We start from the raw sequence: 21,856 nt of genomic DNA on the forward strand, positions 1-21,856 counted from the left end.
ACCTGAGGCGCCGGGCCCCTGCTCCAGGCCCTGCATGTACACGGGGCCCTGCTGCTGCACGAAGTACAGGAGCTCCACAGCGTTGGCCATCCACAGCAGCACGTGCCGCAGCTCGGGCAGCAGGCCGGCCAGGCAGCCGCCGGCCGCCGTCACGGGCTCCTGGCTGCGGGAGAGACGCGGTCAGCGGGCACCACCCTCCCGGGGGCGCGCCTTCGGCGGGACACTAGCAACAACTGACTGTCAGTGAGTGAGGCTGGGGAACAAGAGGAAGATGCATGCCCGTCTACAGCGCCGGCCAGGCCGCCGCCCGCCTCAGCGGAAGGAGCCGGTGGCCGCCCTGAGCGGGGACTGGTGAGCCATCTCCCAACCCGGAGGTCGGAGTGTGCGGATGGGCGCAGGCACCAGAGGGAGGTCTGACCGCCCGCAGCGACCGGCTCCTGCAGAACGAGGCCGAGGCGTGCCCAGAGGCCGGCTGGCCGCTCTGTGGGGTCCCTGCTGAGCAGCGGGTGGCCACGGGGACCTCAGGCTCTCTGTCCCCCACCCCCTCTCCTGTGCACCAGGGTCTCCTTCTCCTGACGTCACTCCACTCTCTGTCCACAAGGGACCTGCGCCGCCGTCCAGGGGCCGGGTGCTCCCCTCTCGGCGCTCCTCACGCTGGGCTGAGGCATGCGTGTGCGCACGGGCACGGGGTGTGCCTCTCCATTTCACCAGAACCCGAAGGCCCAGGCAGCCCTCCTGAGAGCCAGGCCCCAGGTATGGCCAGTGGCGCTCAGGGGCCGATTCCAGCCAGGTCAGCATCCAGGGCACGGACGCTATGGGCACAGGCCGGGCAGCACGCAGTGGCCGGTGTCATGGCTGTGACCCCAGAGGAAAACAGACAAGCAGGCCGTCCGCTGCTCAGCGAGGCCAGCACCGGGAGGGCAAGCGAACGGGAGGTGTTTGCAGAGCAGTCGGTACAGCTCGCTCCGAGTTAAAGGAGCCGCTGCCGCTCACACAGACACCCATTCTCCAGCTCAAAGACAGCGAGGGTCTCAGTGCACGGCTCCCCGAGGACCCACAGACGCCGGAAGGCAGGCACAAAAGGTGCTCACAGGAGCCAGAGCCTGTCAGGGTGGCTGCCATGGAGAGAGGCGGGAAGGTGCCGGCCAGGATGGGGCGGGAGCCTGCGCACTGCTGGGGGGCGTGCCATGGGGGGGCCACTTCGGAAAACGTCTTCACAGATTAGAACTGCTGGTGTCTATCCAGACCTCGAGAGGGTGCCCGCGGCTCTGCCCGCAGCGACCACGGTGTGCGGTCAGGTGTGGGGTCAGGCGCAGCGCCAGCGATGGGGGGGTGGTGCCTGGTGTGTGTGCGACAGGGATGTTGCTCCGCCCTCAGGAGGGAAGGGCTTCCTGCAAGACTCCGCAGCAGGTGGGGCCCAAACACACGGCGCAGGCGAAATGAGCCAATCCCAGCCGGACCGGCTCTGCCCGGTTCCACGGTGAGTCTGACCCAGGGGTCGCCAGCCGGTGGCCCGTGGACGACTGGTGGTCCGTGGGGTCCGAAAGGCTGGCGGCCGCTGGTCTAGAGAGCCCGGCCTGACTCAGAGCGGAAACGGGGCGGGGAGACGCAGGGGGGGGGGGCTCATCAGTGAGCGACGTACCCATCACTGCCCGCACCAGAGCTCGTGCATCACGGCCGTGCCAGCGTGCGCACCGCACACTGAAAGGGTCCTCACCGCAAAGGCCAGGGCAGGTTAAGGGGCAGAAAGGCCACTCGGGGGGGACAGTGTGCCGGCACAGGGCTGGGCCCGGGCCGGCGGCCGGGTGGGGGGCAGCAGGGAGGTACTTACAGGGGCGCCTGCTTCTCCGCCAGCTCCTTGGTCTTCTCCTGCGATCACAAAGCACAGAGCGTGAGCACCCGGAGCCGCACGGCCAGGACGTCCGCCTGGAACCGCACGCTCAGACACGGCTCTGCACAAGGCCTGGGGCAGGAGCGCATTTCTCCCGGGATCTCACGCCTCCCGTCCGTCACGGAGTGTGACCTCGCCTTTCCCACCAAGGACTGCCTCCGCCGCCTGCTCCCTGGCCTCCGGCCGCGTCAGGACGTCACATGTGCGGAGGAGACTCTGCTTAACGTCAGCCCCAGCGTCAACGCGGCAGCGAGGGGCCTGAAGGTTCACGCTGTTTGCACATCCCAGCGGGGCCAGCCAGCTCTTCCTGGGAGGCTCAGGGGCGCAGCCCAGGGGCCGCCCTGGGGGTTTCCATGTACAGAAGGGACCGGCTGGTCCTGTTGCCCGCCCCCCCCCCCCCACGTTGCCAAAGGGGCCGCAGTGGGGTCGGCAGGAAGCACGGGCACCCAGGCCACACGGGGCTCAGGCTCCCGGCACCTTGTTCCCAGGCCGTGGGGGGCCGGGCAGGGCCGGAGAGGACACGGGACCAAAGCTCAGGAAGTGCGGCCGCCCTGGAGGGTGCAGGGCCACAGCGCGCCCGGCTGGAGGTTGGACAGGCCCCAGGTGGGGCTCGGGGCGTCCCCCTGCAGCCACAGTCCCCCAGCCCCCGGCTGCCCGGCCCAGACTGACCCAGACGGTGTCGCGGATCGCCTTGGCGATCTTGAGCAGGAGCTGGCCGAAGGAGCCGGGCGGGAGGCGGGTGGCGGAGTGCTGCACGCAGAGGCAGAGCAGGAAGGCGGGTGTCAGCTTGTGGTCGGCGCCGCCCGGCTCCACCAGCGTCATGATGCGCTGCAGCAGCGCGTCCTCCGCGTCGGGCTCGAACTCCAGGCGCAGCTGCCGCGGCCGCGCATCCTGGGCGCGGAGCTGGGCGCCGCACACGCGGCAGCTGTGGGGCAGGGCCTGCAGGCGGGCCAGGGCGGGCGCGGGCAGCGGCTGGGCCTGCGCGGGCTCCTTGAACAGCAGCAGGTAGTAGAGGCCCAGCGACAGCAGGTCTCCGTGGCGCAGGACCACGATGCGGCCGCCCACCGCCGCGAAGTTGACGGCCACGGGCGCGCCGGGCAGCGGCTCCAGGACCAGCAGGCCCCCCGGCGGCTCGCGGCCGGAGGGGTGGCGCCGGCGGAGGGTGCAGTGCAGCGGCAGGATGTCGGGCGCCGAGAGGCTGATGCTGGGCTTGCTGGAGGGCGTCCTCTGGCCCACGGTGTGCCGCTCCCGGTTCAGCACGTACACCAGGCTGTCCTGGAAGGCAAGCACCGCGCCTGTCCGCCGGCCCGCCCCGGACACCCTTCCTAACGGCTGCTGCCCGCCTGCCCTCACGGTGCCCCCGTCCCGAGAGGAGCTTTCCCAGGGCAGCTGGGGGCCCCAGACCCAGCGAGGGCCCGAGCAGGAGAGGAGAGGCCGTACGCGGGCCCAGCCCCCAGCCGGTCCAGCTTTGCAGCCAGTGTGACCGAGCGCTGGCAGCAGCGGGAGCGTGCTCAGCCGCACAGGGGGAACAGCTTGGGGGGGTGAGGGGGAGGGGCGGGGGGCAGGGGTGGCGGGCAGGGCCTCTGGGGCAGCTCGGGGTGGCTCACATGCTGCTGGCTGTAGCCCTGCAGGAGCAGCAGGTGGGGCGACTCGTAGAGGGAGTAGCGCATGGTGTCCTGGCCGGGCTCCTGGGCGGCAGGGCCCAGGCTGGTCTCACTGGCCGAGCGGCGGAGCAGGGGTGCGGGGGGGCTCCGGGCGTCCCCCGAGGCCAAGGTTGGGGTGCCCTTGGCGTGGCTCCGCTGCAGCCTCCGGGCTTGGGCGTTTATCCCTGAAACAGAAGCCACGCGGTGAGCAGCCAGAGCCGTGGAGGCCGGGCCCCGGCCCTGACTCCCGCTCAGGAGCCGCCTCTCCTGACGGGCCGCACGGCACGCCGCTGCCGCCTGTCCGGGCCCCGCAGGATCTGCCCCCTCGGCCCTCCCTCCCGGCCGGGCACCCCCGCCCCAGAGCCAGGAGCCCCGCTGTCCTGCCCCTGGCACTGCCGGAGCCTGCGCCCTCCCCTCCGGCACAAGCCCACCGCAGCATCAGCTGCTGGTCACATGCAGGTGTCGCACCGGCCCAGAGCCTGCCCGCCCTCCTGGCCCTCCTACAGGCGTGTGTGTGTGTGTGTGTGTGTGTGTGCGCGTGCGCGCGCGCAGGCATGTGCACTGTGATGATGAGAGGCCGTTGGTTCCCCGCTTTACAAGGAGAAGCGGTGAGCCAGCTGGTCTCCTAGGACAGCTCGGCTGCTCCTTCCCGAGGCTGCCCCCGTACTGCCCAGTCAGCACACACGTACATGCATGCATGTGTGCGCACACATACATGTGCACACACACACACCATGAGACAGCCTTCTCCACCAGGAATCGGCCGCCGGATCGCTGAGCAGCCCCTGAGCCCAGCTCCCACCTGCCCCGCTGCCCGCTCATCCTGAGCCCCTCCCGTGCCCTCCCGTCCCCTCTCCCCTCCCCCCCAGGCCTCCGCTACACCAGATGAAGCGAAGGCAGCGGGCAGGCGAGCGGCCCAGGGCGCCGCCTTACCGGAGCGGGGGGAGCGGAGGGAGCGGAGGGAGCGGGAGCCCAGCAAGCGCGAGGAGGACCTGCCTCCGGAGGAGCCTGCCGCCGCAGCCCAGGAGGCAGGAGGCCGCGGTGCGCGCTGCCAGTGGCGCAGCTGCTCCGTCTGCCGCAGAGCCGGCCTGGCAGCCGCAGGAGGGGCAGCCGGGCAGGAGGGGCTGGGAGGGGCCAGCGGGGGGGGGGGCAAGGAGGGGCAGCCAGGCAGGAGGGGCCTGCGGGATGGGGGCAAGGAGGGGCCAGGAGGGGGTGCAAGGGGAGCAGGTAGGAGCAGGTGGAGGTGGGGGAGTAGGTGGGGGCAGGGGGAGCAGGTGGGGGCAGGGGGAGCAGGGGGAGTAGGTGGGGGCAGAAGGAGAAGGGGGAGCAGGGGGAGAAGGCGGGGGCAGGGGGAGAAGGTGGGGGCAGGGGGAGCAGGTGGGGGCAGGAGGAGGAGGGGGAGAACGGGGAGAAGGTGGAGGCAGGAGGAGGAGAGGGAGCAGGCAGGGGCAGGGGGAGCAGGCAGGGGCAGGGGGAGTAGGTGGGGGCAGGGGGAGCAGGCAGGGGCAGGGGGAGCAGGCAGGGGCAGGGGGAGTAGGTGGGGGTAGGGGGAGCAGGTGGGAGCAGGTGGGGGGAGGGGGAGTAGGTGGGGGCAGGAGGAGGAGGGGGAGCAGAGGGAGAAGGTGGGGGCAGGGGGAGAAGGGGGAGCAGGGGGAGAAGGTGGGGGCAGGGGGAGAAGGGGGAGCAGGGGGAGAAGGTGGGGGCAGGGGGAGAAGGTGGGGGCAGAAGGAGAAGGGGGAGCAGGGGGAGAAGGTGGGGGCAGGGGGAGAAGGTGGGGGCAGGAGGAGAAGGGGGAGCAGGGGGAGAAGGTGGGAGCAGGGGGAGAAGGTGGGGGCAGGAGGAGGAGGGGGAGCAGGGGGAGAAGGTGGGGGCAGGGGGAGCAGGTGGGGGCAGGAGGAGAAGGAGCAGGTGGGGGCAGGTGGGGGCAGGAGGAGGAGGGGGAGCAGGGGGAGCAGGCAGGGGCAAGGGGAGAAGGTGGGGGCAGGGGGAGCAGGCGGGGGCAAGGGGAGAAGGTGGGGGCAGGGGGAGCAGGTGGGGGCAGGAGGAGAAGGAGCAGGTGGGGGCAGGTGGGGGCAGGAGGAGGAGGGGGAGCAGGGGGAGCAGGCAGGGGCAAGGGGAGAAGGTGGGAGCAGGGGGAGCAGGCGGGGACAAGGGGAGAAGGTGGGGGCAGGGGGAGCAGGCGGGGGCAGGAGCAGGGGGAGCAGGCGGAGCAGGAGGAGCAGGTGGGGTAGGGGAGCAGTGAGCATAGAGGGCTTGGGGCCGTGCACAGACCCTGGGCCGTACCGAAGCGAAGCAAAGCGAAGCGACATTAAAAACCAGCCAGGACGTGCTCCAGCGCCCAGCCCTTCCCCACGTGGCCTCAGTCACAGCGGGAGGTCCGGGCCCTACCCCAGGGCCCCCCTCCTGCAGCTGGGGTCCCGCACCCCATGGCGAGCGGCCCGGCCCCTCAGAACCACCGGAGGCTCAGACGCCCTCGGTCCAGCCCAGTGTCCTGGCCGCCGGGGGCAGAGGGGGCGGGAGCCACTCCAGGGGTCTCAGACGTAACCCCTCTGCGTACGCATTTCACTCGTGTTATCTTTTTTTTTTTTTTTAAATATATTTTATTGATTTTTTACAGAGAGGAAGGGAAAGGGATAGAGAGCTAGAAACGTCGATGAGAGAGAAACATCGACCAGCTGCCTCTTGCACACCCCCTACTGGGGATGTGCCCGCAACCAACGTACATGCCCCTGACCGGAATCGAACCCAGGACCTTTCAGTCCGCAGACCGACGCTCTACCACTGAGCCAAACCGGTTTCGGCATCGCTCGTGTTATCTTAAACTCCTGCGGTCAGGAGCTTTACGTCACCTCTGGCGGGTCGTCCCAATGTCCGAGGCACCCTTCTCCCCTCTACTGAAGGAATTGGGGTGACAGGGCCAGGGAAGCTCGAGCTGCGGAGACACACCAGGAGGCACAGAAGCGGGGCAGCGAGGACCACGGCCTGGCATCCCGCCCCGTCGCCTCCTCGTGGCCGGAAGGAGCCCTCCGAGCGCCAGGCTCCGGGGCAGGACCCCTCCAGAAGCAGTGGGTGGTACCCGAGCCACGAGACTCTCTGCGCCCCCCTCTCGCGCCCTCCCCCCCCCCCCCCCGCTTATCTCCCCACAGGAAGTTGCGCATACGCCCTTGCTGCTGGGGAGAGGCCTCTGCACCCTCCGGAAGCAGCCGCTGCTGGGGGGCAGCGCTGGGAAGAGAAGCAGCTTCCCAGGAGCTCAGGCCGGGAGTCTGCCTGCTCCGAGGCCACAGGACACAAACCAAAACACGTTCTTCCTGTCCGACAGCAGAGGACTGAGTGCTGGGTCCCGGCCACCAGGGTGAGGGGGGGACTCTCAGAAAGTGCCGGTGGGATGTGCACTGGCCGTGGTCCCCCAAAGTAAATCAGCCATCCAGATGCTGGCGGCAATGCCACCCTCCTCTCTATAAAAGGCTAATCTGCAGAGTGTCCCCTTGGGAGCTTAACGAGGAGATTGGGAGTCAATCGCTCGCTATGACGTGCACTGACCACCAGGGGCGGCACAGAACATGGCCGGTGACCAGCGGTGCTGAGGTAGTGAGGGAGGGAGGAGGCGGGAGGCCCTGATCACCAGCCAGGCCTAGGGACCCTTCCCGTGCACCAATTTTGTGCACCGGGCTCCAGGATGGAGATACAAGTCTCTCTATGTCCAGTGTCTCCCTCCTCCCCGGGAATGTGCATGTCAGCTCCGTCCTGCAGAAACCATCAAGAGGAGCCCAGCGTTTCTGGGAAGTGATGTGGGTGAGCATCACTCAGAGAACACGGAAAACTGTCCGCCAGCGCAGGGACACGCCGGGCACACGCCTGCACGGGGAGTGCACACGGTGAGGACGTCAGTGGTGAGGGAACAGGCGTGGGCGGGCGGGTCAGTGATGAAGGAATAAGCAGCACTGAGAGGAGGCCCGGGTGGAGGCACCGCCAAGAGGGAAGGGTCCTCTCCAGGAGACCTGCTCTCCTTCCTCCTTCTCTCCCGATTCGCATGGCGCCGGGCCACAGTGAGCACTGACCAGGGGGGTCACACGTGAAGGGTGAGCGCTCACCACGGAAAGTCACACGTGAAGGGTGAGCGCTGGCCACGAAAAGTCACACGTGAAGGGTAAGCACTGGCCACGGGGAGTCACGTGTGAAGGGTGAGCACTGACCAGGGGAGTCACGTGTGAAGGGTGAGCGCTCACCGCGGGAAGTCACACGTGAAGCGTGAGCACTGGCCTCGGGAGTCATGTGTGAAGGGTGAGCACTGACCGCGGGGAGTCACGTGTGAAGGGTGAGCGCTGGCCGCGGGGAGTCACACGTGAAGGGTGAGCACTGACCAGGGGAGTCACACGTGAAGGGTGAGCACTGACCAGGGGAGTCACACGTGAAAGGTGAGCGCTGGCTGCGGGGAGTCACACGTGTGAAGGATGAGCACTGACCGCGGGGAGTCACACGTGAAGGGTCAGTGCTGGCCGCGAGGAGTCACGTGTGAAGGGTGGGGGAGCACCGTGTCCAGGGCCCCACAGGAGCCCTCACCCTCCTCCTGGAAGGAGCCAGACACCTAGGAGGAGAGCGGAACCTGAGCAGATAACACGCTGACGCAGGAGCCAGCGGAACCGGAGCAGATAACGTGCTGAAGCCGTGAGTCAGCGCGGGGACACGGAGCTCCCGTGCCGGGCGGGAAGGGCGGTGCGGCCGAGCAGGGATGGTCTGGCTCACACCGCAGGCCGGTCTGCTCCCGGATGCCGCTGAGCCCTCCTCCAGGGACATGGGGTGGGGTGGGCTCCTCCTCCGCATGCCAGCAAGCTCAGGGCAAGGCCGCCCCCACTCTGCCCAGCGCGCTCCTGGGCCCAGCCGGGAGCCGGAGCCAGAGCCGGGAGCTGGAGCCGGAGCCGGAGCCGGCCTCGTCCAGAGCCACCCGCGGCCACCGGGGTCACCTGCTAGCTTTCTTCCCTCCCTGCCCGGCCGGGCTCCCACGCTCACTTCAGGTTGGAGGAGAGCTGGGAGAGCCCTGACAGCAGAGCAGACACACTGGGCGAGGAGGGCCAGAGAGCCGCTCGGGCCGGGAGCCGCTCAGGCCGGAGCCGCAGCGGAGGGCCGGCGGCCGAGGGCAGGAGGACCAGCTCCGGGCCGGAGGAAGGAGGCAGGCGAGGGGCCGGTCAGCTCTGTTCCGCCAGCCTGAGGGCTCAAAGGCGGAGACGGGGAAAGTGGCCAGCGGGCGCGGTCCAATGATCTCAGTAAGCACTTAGGGAGACACATGAATAGGATCGTGTGACAACTGATTTTAAAGTGAAAGCTGGGCACGGGGAAAACGCACCTTTCAGAGCGAGGCTGTGGCGCAGCGGGAGAGCGCACGTGCTCAGGGGGTAGGAGGGGGGCCGGCAGCGGCCGGGGGGGGGGGGGGGGGGGCTCAGGCTGGAAGCTGGGAGAACGGACTCAGCCTCAGAATTCCGGGAAGAAAAGTACTTTCGCTCTAAATTGCCACGCGTGGCTCTGGGCAGCAGCAGCTGGAGCCGTGAAGGCGGGAAGATAGCTGGCAGAGCGAGTGCGGGGTTAGCGGGAGGAGCTGAGAAAAGAGCGAGCACGTGACAGCAACGGCAACAGCTGACGTCACAGAACCAAAAGCTGGGTGTGAAGGCAAGGACCTGTACCACCGCCCGCTGTGCGGGCTGAACCCCAACTCCTCCCCAAACCAGGTCTCTGGGCAGGGGGGCGGGCTGGCTGGGAGGGGGAGAGCGGCACTCCGGAGGGAAGGCAGAGGGGCTGACGGGAGGGCAGAGCGGCGGGCCATGCTGAGAGGAGTCACGCCAAAGAGCGGCAGTCCACACACAGAGTCCCTGGGCGGGGGGCGCCGGCCACTGGCCGCTGTGGTTCCCATCAGCGTGAGGACGGGCTTCAGCCGTGCGCAGACCTCCCTCCGGTGAAAATGAGCTGCGTGTAACATGTCACACTGCAGCCCCCGAGCGATGCCCGCTGCGCCTCTGGGACCGGAGCAGCCTGTATCCGGGACCGCTGGGCAGGCAGCAGCGAGGTGTGAGGGCCTGGTGGTTGGGGGGGCGTGGGGAGGGAGCAGACACATTTCACCTCCTTGGGGTCCCGGAAGGACGGCTGTGAGTCTGCATGAGCTGGGAGAAGCCGGGAGAAGCCAGCAGCAGCCGGAAGGAGCCGGGTGGAGCGGCCCTCGCCTGCAGGAAGGCCCGGCCTGCGGGCGGAGCGCAGACTCCCGTTCCGGCCACGGGTGTGCGGCTGGGACACAGAGCTGCCTACACCTGCCCGCCCCGGCCGGCCGGCCGGGCGCTCCCTCCCGGCACGGCCCCCCGGGGAGCGCGCACTGCCCGGCGCAGCTGCTCCCCTTCCTTCCACGCCAGGCCTGGAGGAGACTCCAGGAGCCTGGAGGGATACGGATGTAGACACGAGCCTGGGGCCGGAGGCAGACTGGTGGCCAGATGATGCCCGTGACCTCCCCCCGAGCGTGCCCTGCCCGGTGCGCTGCGTGAGCCCCGGGCGCCCTGCGCCAGGAGGCGCGCAGGTGAGACCAGTCCTGCTCCCGCTCCGGCCGGCCAGGTGGGCCTGACCCCGCGCCTGGAGAAGCAGAGGAGGCGCTCCCAGCACGCCTCGGCAGGGGCCTGGGACTCCCCCCGCAGCCCGCAGCCCGCAGCCCGCAGCCCCAGGCCAGGCCCTGCGGCCACGGAACGAGTCCGGCCAGCAGCAGAGGGAGTGCAGCCGCTTCCTCCGCGCCTCCGCCTCCGCCGCCGGCCTGAAGGTAGGGTCTCCCCAGCACTTGCGTCCTGAAAGCACTGCCTGTTTCAGGGGCCCAGTGGTGTAGACAGAAAGCAAAGCCCACCCCCCTCCCCGGTTTGGGGGCCCTCCCCCGCGGAGGGGCCGGGCGGGAGGGAGCTGCTGGGATGTGTGTCCGGTGGAGAGTGAGGATGGCTCTCGGTCAGACCCGGCTCCGCCCGGCAGCACTGGGGCTGCGATCCTGTTTGTTCAGCTGCTCGGAAGCCGCCGCCCGCTCTGAGGGGCAGGGTTCGGGGCGCGGGATTCGGTGCCTTCCCCTCCCTCTGTGTGAGGCTCCCTCCTTTAAGGCGAACCAGCGCTAACGCAGCCACAGAGGGCCGCCCAGGCCTCTCCCGCCCCCCGAGGTACAGTTTGACCTCCCCACCCCGTCGGTACAGCCCGAGGCCTCCCAGGCACCCACAGTGTGCCTCACACAGGACGTTCCTGGCGCGGAGAGGGAAGGCCGTCCTCGCCCACCAGGGAGCAGAGGGCTGCTGGGGCTCGCTCCACGCGTGCATTCGTGCACACACTCAGGTCTGACTGCGATCGGACACACGTGAAGCACCTCTGGAAAGTACCGGTGCATTCTGTAAGTTTTTTAAACTTTGATGAAATGGTACCACGGGGTATATATCCTTCTCCAGCTTGTTTTTTGTTTTGTTTTTATATTTTTATTGGTTTCAGAGAGGAAGGGAGAGGGAGGGAGGTAGAAACATCAGTGATGAGAGGATCACTGGTAAGCTGCCTCCTGCACGCCCCCCACTGAGGATCGAGCGCAAAACCGGGGTGTGTGCCCTAGACCTGAATCGAGCACAGGCCAATGCTCTATCCACTGAGCCACACTGGCCAGTGCTCCAGCTTGCCCTTTTAATCAGATCATGTTGGTGCTCATTCCTGTTCACTGCAGGGCATTCCATCGAGAAACGGGGGGATGTGTGGAATGGCGGGGTGCCACTGCCACAGCTGGGTCACAAATGACGCAAGGACTCTGAGGTCACGTGCACGGGGTTAAGTCCTCGCCGGGGGTGAGGACACACAGTGCACCCTGAGCAGATGCGCTGAGGCCATGCATAGCCAGCTCTTCAGGGTTAAGTCACCTGCCTTCCAGGCCGTCCACCTGGCGGCGGTGTGGACACACGTCCGGTCCGGGTTCAGTTCTCATGCCCGCATTCGGAAGTGGCCGTGGCCAGTCCTTTTCTCTGAGACCCCTGGCTCTGGCTCCGTGCAGGCGGCGCTGTTCCGCAGAGGCTGCTTCTCTGTGTCCTGGGAAGCGGGACAGAGCACGCACGGCCGTCTATGGGCAGAGCTGGCCGGTCACCCTAGGGCTGTCTCCGCGGCTTCGCTTCCTCTGGTTCTGGTCGGCTGTTTTCACGCGGCTCCCGTGGCTCCCGCAGGGCCGCTCGGCTCCGGGTGGCGAGTGGTGCCGGTGGGGAGCTCTCCTGGGAGAATCCACGCGTGGAGCGTGCTGACTGCTGGCCCGGGGTCTGCAGTTCTGTCAGCCTGCCCTGTGCTCGCAGCTCTGCTCGCCGGCTCCCGAGACTGTCCCGTCTTCTGTCCCTGCGCCAGCCTGGCCGCTCCCACCATCTGCCAGCTGCTCCCTCCCCGGCCTCGCTGCAGCTCCGGCGTCTCTCCTCCCCGCTGTGCCCCGTCTGCGCCGGGGTCACGGTGTTCCTTGTACTGGTGATGCAGGCAGGGGCCCTCCTGCCGTGCTAACCCCCGACCCACGGTGCCTTTCCGTGGCCGCGCGTGGGGTGGGAGAGTCTGGGCATCTAACGGTGGGCGCTGTGTCCGGCCCTCTCCCCCTCCGCCTTGCAGTCCCCGCCGCCCTCCCCCGCAGACGGTGAGCGGCGGTGAGGTGAGGGCCCAGCAGCAGATGCAGCTCTGGGGCACGTCCCGGGCACAGAAGGGGAGGGACGTCACTGCGGGACTTCCGGGCTCAGGGAAGGAGGGCGGCGTGCAGGGTCGCCTTTGCCCGCACCCTCCTCCCTTCTCCTACAGTAAGTGGCCCTGCAATCACCCTGCATCCTGAGGTGACCTCGGGGTGACCTGAGGATGGTGGGGCCGAACGTCGAGGAAGCCGGGTCTGTGGGTACCAGGAGGGCATCGGTCAGTGCTGGCCACGCCCTCCGTGCGAGGCAGAAGGAAGCCGAGTGTGCTCAGCTACTGCCTCCGGCCAGGTGTGATTCCTAACGGTACCAATTTTTTACAAATACATACTTATTTCAGAGAGGAAGGGAGAGGGAGGGAGGGACAGAAACATCGATGATGAGAGAGAATCACTGATCAGCTGCCTCCTGTACGCCCCCTACTGGGGATCGAACCCACAACCCAGGCATGTGCCCTTGACTGGAATCGAACCCCGGACTCTTCAGTCCACAGACTGATGCTCTATCCACTGAGCCAAACCAGCTAGAGCCTGATACCACTTTTAAGGTATCACTTGGATTTATAAATTAAAAAGTAGTTCACACACATGAACACATATGTAACTCAGACTAAGGATAAAACAAACACCATTTCACCCCCTCACATCTCCAAGAGAGCGGCCTCTGCAGTCTGGCTGCATGCTCATAACTGCACCTCTGGCTCCCCCTCCCCCTCCGAGGGTCCCGGGCTGGATCCGGGTGTCGCATCCCCTTGCTTTGCAGCCACGGCTGCACCACAGGTCTGTAACCTGAGTTAAACCACGTGTGAATTATACTCACACTCTTCCCTGTCATTTCCCGTTCCTTCCACATTATGGCTGACTACGTCCATCATGTAACTATGGTCCTTCAATCTCGCCGCTCTCCTCTGTCGACTGCATGCCACCCGTGTGTCAGCCCGTGTGCACCTGTGGGTACCGCCGCTTTAACTACTACAGAACACGCTACAGACTCTCCTGGTGACCCAGGCGGTGGTCCCCCCTCTGCCTGACACCGTGACGTAGGGGGGAGCTGTGACGTTTACATGGCACACTGGAGGGCGTGTAGGGTTACAGACAGGCCACCCAGGTGACCCACACACTCGGCCACCTCGAGGAAAAAGACACCAGTGAGACGAAGCCCCTCAGACCTCACAGCCAGAGCAGAGACCTGCTGGCAGAGTAAACGGAACTCAGGCCATGGGCATGTCACCGGCACCAGACAGTGTCTCCCAAAAGGATCAGAATGACAGGCACCCTGGTCATCACCATGTCAGCGTCCCCACCGCTCCGCAGCCTCCCACGCGATCCCTGTGAACTTGATTTCTAAGAAACACCTCTGCATCTGAGTTGTTTCTTCACTACGAACGCAGCAGAGCGTCTCCTGTTGATTATTTGACACAATGAGGAGACTCGTCCCTCGGCCTCTTTCTTCATGAGGAGCTTTGTTGTGTCTCCTGGAGGGTGGCCTCTGTGCCCCGTTCCTGACTTCTCACTCTGTCCTGGGATCACAGAACAAGCTTGTGAAGCTAACAGTTTGAAAGATGTTGTCTACTTTCTGATCTAGCACAGGGTTAGTTTTTGCACATGCCCAGTGCTTATCTATATATATAAAACCCTAATATGCAAATAGACCAACAGTGGAACAACCGGTCACTATGACGTGCGCTGACCACCAGGCGGTGCGCGTAGAACATGGCGGATGTCGATCTTGGGATGGCGGAAGGAACAGGTGAGCAGGGGCGCCAGACCAACATGGGGTGCTGGTCGCTGTCATCGGGCGAGCCTCTGGTGGTTACTATGTGCCCTGTGGTCCCACCCAGCGCTCACACCCACTACTGGCACTGGGTGCCAGTTCTGATAGCTTGGCACTGGCCCCACTCGCACCCACTGCTGGTGGCGGCCCCAATGGCCCTGCGCCGTCAGTGCGTGGGAACAGTGGCGGCGGCGGTGGCGGCGGCAGTGGGAGCAGAGCTGCCAGCAAAAAGGAGACCGGGGGCCGCAGCCAGAGAGGCTGGGCAGGGGCGCAGAGAATAGGCCAAGACCCACCCTTGCTCACCACAGCCTCACGGCCCACAGTCCCTTTCAAGGTGCACGTATCCGTGCACTGGGCCCCTAGTTTGAGAATAATATGCACTTCCCATTGTTGGGTGGCAGGCGCTACCATAACTGTCCACTAGGGTGTCTCCAGCCAGAGGTGGGAGAAACCCAGCCTGGCCGCCTGGCTGCATCCTGTCCCGGCTGCCTCCCCCACAGCGGCAGGCAGTAGCTGAGACTGACCGAGTGCCTCACAGAGCACAAGGGGCTCACTCTCCGCTGGCGCTACAGAAAAGGTTTGCCAATCACGGCTCAGCTCCCCTTTTTGTCATTTTGATGCCATTAATAAAAGTGTTGTTTTAAAATCCTCTACGGCGCTGACAATTTCTATTTATCTTTGTTACCTTATGTTGAGGCTAATGAGATGCAAACTGCTTTTAAATCACTCCGTTTTCCTGCTGTGTTTTTCTTCTTTCATTAATGCACTGGTCCTTTTGTCCCTCGTAATTATTTTTGCTTTGAAATCTGTTTGGATGATATTGTTATGTAACAATTTCTTTTCATCAGTATTTCTTCTTTCCATTTTTTTTAAAAAATATATATTTTAGTGATTTTTTTTTTTTTTTTTTTTTTTTTTTTTTACAGAGAGGAAGGGAGAGGAATAGTGAGTCAGAAACATTGATGAGAGAGAAACATAGATCAGCTGCCTCCTGCACATCTCCCACTGGGGATGTGCCTAAAACCAAGATACATGCCCTTGACTGGAATCATACCTGGGACCCTTTACTCCACAGGCTGACACTCTATCCACTGAGCCAAACCAGTTAGGGCTTCTTTCTATTCTTTTATGTACTATTACGTATTACATTTTGGGTGTGTCTCTCATTAAAAAAAAAAAAAAACACAAAAAAACTCCCAGCATGCAGCTGGTCTGTTTTTCCATGGACTCTGACCATCTCCTTTTAGTTAGGAAGTTTGTTCCATTATTATACACGGTGATATATTTGGTTTCATTTCCACCGTCTTAGATGGTATTCTTTTTATACTATGTTTTATGTGACCCCCTTTCTTTCCTGCCTTCTTTTGGATTAAGACTTTTAAATTCCAATTTTTACCTTTATGGATTTGAAGTTTCGACCTGTTCATAATTTCCCCTGATAGTGTAACATGGATTCTAGAGCTCACAGTCAGAGCGGTCCGCAGCGGCTTCACCTCCTCCGGAGCATGTAGAACATCTGCACCGGTAACGCCAGGCTGCGATCCCTTCACTAACTCCTCTGCTGTTGGGTTTTGTTGTGTTTTCAGTGGAGAAATGCAGCATCTGTTTTCAAAATAGCGCTTGAAACAATACAAGTGCAGGTGCTCTAGGACAAAACAAACTCCCGTCACGAGACACTCCACACATCAGATGAGAAAAAGAGTCTGATATTCAGGTAATGAAACTAGGATTTAACAGTTCCCGGCTTAGTAAGACAATGTGTAAACACAGAGACAAGACTCAATGCGTGCCTGGCGACGTCCACCCGATGCCACAGCTCCTGCCAACACTGGGCACCGGGCACACCTGACTCAGGACTGCACAGGCGGCCGGGACTGCACAGCTGGGCTGGGGGGAAGGCCCACTGTGTGCTGAAAAGAAGGCTCAGTTACCACTCGGCCCAAAAGAAGGGATTACAGTCAACGGTGGGAAAATTAGCCCCGAGGATAGAGAAAGGGCTTACGGAACTGCAGTTTAATGTGGAAACTGCACCTGCGGTAGAGAGGGATGCAGGGATGGGGAGGAGACAGAGTGGACTAACGGAGAGCCTGGCAGGGTGCTGTGTTCAGGCTATGACGGCTTTCAGTCTCTGTGTCTGCTGTCATTCACGTTTCTGAACATGGATGTTCTGCGTAATCATGAGTGGTGTTTTCTTGAAAAGTATTCCTAGTAGCCGAAACCGGTTTGGCTCAATGGATAGAGCGTCGGCCTGCGGACTGAAGGGTCCTGAGTTCGATTCTGGTCAAGGGCATGTACCTTGGTTGCGGGCACATCCCCAGTGGGGGGTGTGCAAGAGGCAGCTGATCAATGATTCTCTCTCATCGATGTTTCTAACTCTCTATCCCTCTCTCTTCCTCTCTGTAAAAAATCAATATAATATTTTTTTTTTAAAAGAAAAGTATTCCTAGTAGTTTGTCGGATAAAACAAAAGAGTAGAAAGCCAACTAGATGTCAAGGCCTTGCTAGAAATTATTTTTTTTTAGATGTAAAATTTTAGTAAACAAAAACTGGCATAAAGTTCTTGGAGAAAAGCTCTTTCTGCTTACCTGTTTAAACTGGACATGAATGCCTCACACACAGGTATTCTGGGAAGTACACAAACTTCTCATGTGTGGAGATCAAGTGGCCACCCAAGACTAACATTTCACTGGCATTACTTCCGGTCACGTTTTACTAAAGTATTAGCCCTGGGACCAAAATGTCATGTTTTGTGCCATTTGGCCACAAGACTTGATTTCATATCATGGTTAAGAAAACACTAGCATTCTGGGGTTTTCTGTGAAACAACATACAAACATGCGTGTGCATACAAGCAAAGCAAAGCAAAGCAGCGGGAGACACAAGGCTACCTTGTCATGAGACAAACGATTAAGGACAACAGAACACGGAGCTGTGAGCTCCAAGACAAGGTTAGTTGCTTGATCGCCGATTGTGTGCTATCAGAAAAAACAATGTCACTTCTTGACCACGTCCCATCAAAGCCAGAGGATTACTAACTACTGTTTTGATGTCAAATATATACCATAAGAGCTACCATTTAATTTCAGAGGGTTACAGCTGCCTCCCAAGAACTGCGCTAGATGAACTTGTCTGCACGGGGTATCCAATGTGGAGCTTAACAATGAAAACGCTTCAGGAAAAAACTAAAACTCATCAAGCTGAAACCTCTGAAATTAGTTCTCACCTCTAATCACACACATAAAGTGCATCATCAATATAAGGATATCTGATACCAATTTGTATGGCAAATTTCCCTCAACAATGCATCAAACATAAACGTAGGCCAGTAGTCAGTCACGGGTGCAAAAACAGCTGGAGGTTTTTTCTCATTTTCTCTTTAAGGGAAGCAGTCCTTTGAAATAGTTAATGTAACTGTCGCTGCCACATAATCACCTACACAATGACAGCAGCACTTCTAGCTTCATGTACTAGCCTGGCCTTCTGACCAAGATTAGCCCAGCAAAGGGAGGTACCACGCCAGCCTAAATCTCTTTGGAGTCTGCTCTAGTGTGGCACCCTTCCTTCTCCTCCTTTAGCACTGAAGACAACAGATCGAGTTGGCAGATATTATTTATGGAAGCTTGAGGTTGTTTTGATCAGTTCAATCTGTTTTATTGAAGTCTTGTTAACAGGAATAGGATGTGCAGGGAGAGCAGGGGTATTGGAAAGGTTGCTACTGGATGTCTCCTGCCAGGCCAACAGCGAAGCTGCCGTCTGAATACTCCGATGGAGGGTACTGTCTCTTCACAAGATCGCTCCTCTTCTATCTCAGCGTCCTCGGCGCTTCCGTCTCTGTGCGGTGAGAATGTCCTCTAGACGCCCACTATGGGGTTAGCTATGTTTGTGGCCGTGGCCCCGGAAGGCCTGGGCGGGTGGTTTACCAGAAGTGTGGAAGACACAAGTCTAGTGATCGTGGGCTTTGGAGGCGGAGAAATGGCTACCTGTGGGGCAGTCGGAGGAATGCTCTCACTCACACCCCCCGAGCTCTCGCTGGGGTTCGCCTGCTGCAAGGTGACCTCAGTAACCTGTACGCCGGCCGCAGACGCCGCCATTACAGCCAGAGCAGGGCTGTGTCGGCCCTGAGAGGCACCGGTCACCGGGCCGGTCTTCACCGTGCTGGCAGGCGAAGGCACAGACACGCTGCTCTCACTGTCTGCGGCCGAGTCGAGACTGCTGTCGTTCAGAGCTGTCAATCGGACATCTTCCATCGAATGCGCTTTGTTCTTCTGCAGCACGTGATTAGGAAGCAGCTGGTGAAGCTCCTTTCTTCTTAAATGCACTGCGTCGATTTTCATATCTATCTCAAACATCTTACTATTTATTGCTTGCCTATAAACTGTGTCTGTGAAAGACTGGATGTCATAGGTGAGGTCGATACTGAGAACTTCAGAATTTTCCGGCTTCTTTAACACTAACCCAATCACCCACATGGTGCAAAACTCTTCCTTGTCGGGGTTCTCTTTGGGCGCGGGGAACGACTGAGGGTTCACGTGAGCCAGCGTGATGAACTCGTTCTTCTCCAAGCTTCCCACCAGGATTCGGATCTTTGATTCCACCAAGCCCACCCACTCCAGCCGCTGCTTTTCTGTTGGTGCGCTTGCCAGAAGGACAATGTAATGCTTATACTTTTGAAAGAAGCTTGGGGCTTCAAAAAGTTTGGACCACTCTGCCTTACTCAGCAGAATCTCGTGTGTGATAGCGAGGCCCTGCTTAAACTCCTCGATCATGACCATCCTTGTGGAGACAGACACGTTGTACGTGGAGTTCTGCTGCGGGTACGCCGGCGTGATGATAGGCATGAGATGGTACCTGTCGCTGGGGTTCACTCTCGGGTCCCATACAGGCAAGTTAAGGTTTTGTTCTTCAGGCTCCTTCAGGAGCACCGGGTTTGGCCACTCCCACTCAGAAAACACTAAGAAAAACTTACGCACAAGAGTTGACGCCACCGCGTTTGGATAAAGCTGGCAAGTTCTTGCCACCAGCATGGCCCAGGACACGCCTCCCAGGAAGCCCAGTATATTGGAGTAGATGTTGTGGCATTTCGCCCACAGTTTGATAGCTCTGAGCGTTAACCTGAAGTTGTCAATGTTTGGTACTAGATGTAAGATTTCATCGGTTACCCGGCAACCATTAAGGCTTCTTATGCATCTAATATCTAAATTTTTAAGCAGACTGTCATCTCTTAGGTCCAGATCTTCTGGAATAGTCTGCAATGCTAATCTTGCAAACAAAATATCAATCTCTATCCCATCAAAACACAGTCTGATAACTGGCACAAATGCCTCCTCAACAGCCCTTAAGTCTTTTACTTCTTCGTGTAGTTTCAACTTAGCATAGAAGGAAGTGAAGAAGTCACTTCGGTCGACGTGTCTTGGCGCAACGCACAGCGCGTCTATGTCGGCCCCTTTCGTGTGCACCCCCAACCTGTACGAGCCGAATGTAAAGATTTTGCCTCCAACGTTTTCAATTACAGCGGGTGGAAGACTTTTGCTTTCACTGATTTCTCTTATCCATTCCTTTACCAGATTATTTAATTTTTCCAAAATTAAAATCCTGCGCTGCAGTTCCTCTTCCTCTTCCAAAACCCCAAAGGGCTTCAGGGTTTCAATTAATTTCTGGGTAAGTATGCAGTCTGTCTCCTTGGGGGCGGCTAAACTGATGGGGGAGGAGATGCCATAGAGCTTGGGTGGCGGCGGGGTCCGCTGTGATCCCAGGGTTGTCACCGGAAACGGCATCATCTCTAGCGCTGGCCCGGCCACGCCACGTTCCCCGCCACCGCGACCGCCGTGGCCGCTGCCCGGGTCATGATCCGCTGAGGCGGGAGGGGCGGGGCTCCTACCAGCCCAGGTCTGACCCGCTCCCGCTCCGCTCCCGCCGCTTCAAGCGTCTCTCCGCTATCCCCTGGGCCCCAACATGGCGCCCGGGCCCTCCACCCGCCGCGCCGTTCTAGAACTGCCACACACGCCGCATATGCCAGGGCGCATGCGTGCTGCGCAGAGCCTCACGGGAGTTGTAGTTTCCAGGGGTCCGCGGTGGAATTCGGGCTTCACGCTTGGGGCGGTGGAGGGGGGGGGCTCGGTTTTTGGCTTTTTTACTATCATATTTTCTACGTTTGCCCTGACCTACCATCTATTGCCTTGCTCACCATTTCTTAGACCTCAGATCTACTTCCTCCGCCTCGGAGGCCTAACAAGCCACCGGGAAAGGCATGCCCCCTCACCCTTCTCAGGACACTGGCGTCCTTGGCTCCCCCAGGAATGCCTGGGGCGGGGGGGGGGGGGGGGGCAGCATGGCCCCAGGCGCGGCGCTGGGAGGGCTGACAGCTCATCCAAACCCGCGGCTCCCAGTCCAGGGCCAGGCCCCCGGGCGCTGCCCATAGACACTGTGGGTTGCCACAGGGGTAGGCTTGCAGCCGACTTAGGGAGAGGCGGGAGGTGCTGCTAGACGCCCTCCATGCCTGAGAACTAGCGCCACACTGTCAGCGGGCGCTCCCCGCCCTGGAAACACAAACAGCCTGGCTGCCCTGCAGGCCGCTGGCGGAAACCACAGGGCCCGGCCCGCACCCCCGGGGGCTGATGGCCTCTATCACAGGAGCCGAGCCCCCGCCGCCTCCGGAGCTGCTGGGGAGCCGCTCGCAGCCACACGCCACGGCGCCCCCAAACTGACACACACTGGATGCTCTGGACACCGGGAAGCGCGGCTGTGAAAGGCGGCGTTTAAGGACAGCACACAGCACAGCGCCTGAACGGGACACCAGCCCACTGGGGGTGGGGGGTGGATTCTGCTTCCCCTCCACCGTCTGGCACACCCGCTTTCCCACGTGACTTCCCGGGGAGCCAGTCCACGTGCAGGAGACGGGATGCAGGGGGCTCCCCCAGCTCTCTCTCTCTCTCTCTCTCTCTCTCACACACACACACACACACACACACACAGGCAGTCCCTCGCTTTCCACCACTGCTCACTGGGGAACTCGCCCGCAGGTGGTAGAAGTGGGGCAAAGGCCCCTCCCAGGACAGACGGACCAGCCCAGATCCTTTCTCATCAAACGTAGCCCAGTTTCCAGCCCTGGGCCGACACCCTTTCATTCCTCACTCCACTCACAGTGGCTTTGGGTGTTTTGTTTTGTTATCAATTTTAGAGAGGAAGAGGGAAGAGAGACAGAGACAGACATTGACTTGTTGTCCCACTTATCTGTGCATTCATTGGTTGATTCTTGTATGTTCCCTGACCCGGGATCGAACCCACAACCTTGGGGTATGTATGGGGTAATGCTCTAACCCAGTGGTCGGCAAACTGCGGCTCTGGAGCCACATGCCGTTCTCAAGCCGCGGTTTGCCGCTCTGTTGACTAATGAGTTTGTCGACCTCTGACCTAGACTCTCGATTCCAATAATTACAGGCGGTTGTTGTTCCTTGTGATTAAGCCCCTATCCCAGGGGTCGGCAAACTTATTAGTCAACAGAGCGGCAAACCGCGGCTCGTGAGCGGCATGTGGCTCGAGAGCCGCAGTTTGCTGACCACTGCTCTAACCAACTGAGCTGCCCGCCGGGCCCACTTCCCAGTGGCTTTGAGTCTCTGTGGTTCCCACTGCAGGTGAGGGTGCAGAGGCCCCGGGCCACTCAGCTGCACCGAGGGGTCTCGGGAAGGGGCTGGGTCAGGCCTCGCTCCCTCGGGGCCGGAGGACAGTGAGCAGACTCCACAGGGTGGTGAAGGGCTGCCGGCGGCACCTGCGAGGCCGCAGAAGCTGCAGCATCCCTGCACAGGGAGCCGTTCAGAGTGTATGTGCCATGCGTGCACATGTGAGAGCGCACACACAGTCCTGTG

General features: G+C 61.4%; 2 protein-coding genes across 3 annotated transcripts in view; both read right to left on the reverse strand.

Annotated features, from left to right (window-relative positions):
• RADIL (Rap associating with DIL domain) overlaps nt 1–21,856 on the reverse strand; it is a 37,692-nt gene that overhangs the window by 9,371 nt on the left and 6,465 nt on the right. For both annotated transcript variants that reach the window (XM_084886145.1, XM_084886146.1), the window contains exons 3-6: nt 3,499–3,719; nt 2,561–3,166; nt 1,832–1,869; nt 3–163 (exon numbers count right to left, since the gene is read on the reverse strand). In XM_084886145.1, the coding sequence (XP_084742271.1) occupies nt 3–163; nt 1,832–1,869; nt 2,561–3,166; nt 3,499–3,719 (1,026 nt within the window). The remainder of the gene's footprint in view (nt 1–2; nt 164–1,831; nt 1,870–2,560; nt 3,167–3,498; nt 3,720–21,856) is intronic.
• PAPOLB (poly(A) polymerase beta) lies at nt 16,429–20,049 on the reverse strand. The gene has a single exon (XM_084886172.1). The coding sequence runs from the start codon at nt 19,769–19,771 to the stop codon at nt 17,846–17,848; it is 1,926 nt and encodes a 641-aa protein (XP_084742298.1). The 5' UTR covers nt 19,772–20,049; the 3' UTR covers nt 16,429–17,845.

This window comes from Pipistrellus hanaki, assembly GCF_964339955.1.
Source record: "Pipistrellus hanaki genome assembly, chromosome: 5".
Lineage (NCBI taxonomy): Eukaryota > Metazoa > Chordata > Mammalia > Chiroptera > Vespertilionidae > Pipistrellus > Pipistrellus hanaki.

What these genes read in the sequence shown, in the direction of transcription:
- PAPOLB (XM_084886172.1), bottom strand. Translation starts at nt 19,771, where the DNA reads ATGATGCCGTTTCCGGTGACAACCCTGGGATCACAGCGGACCCCGCCG.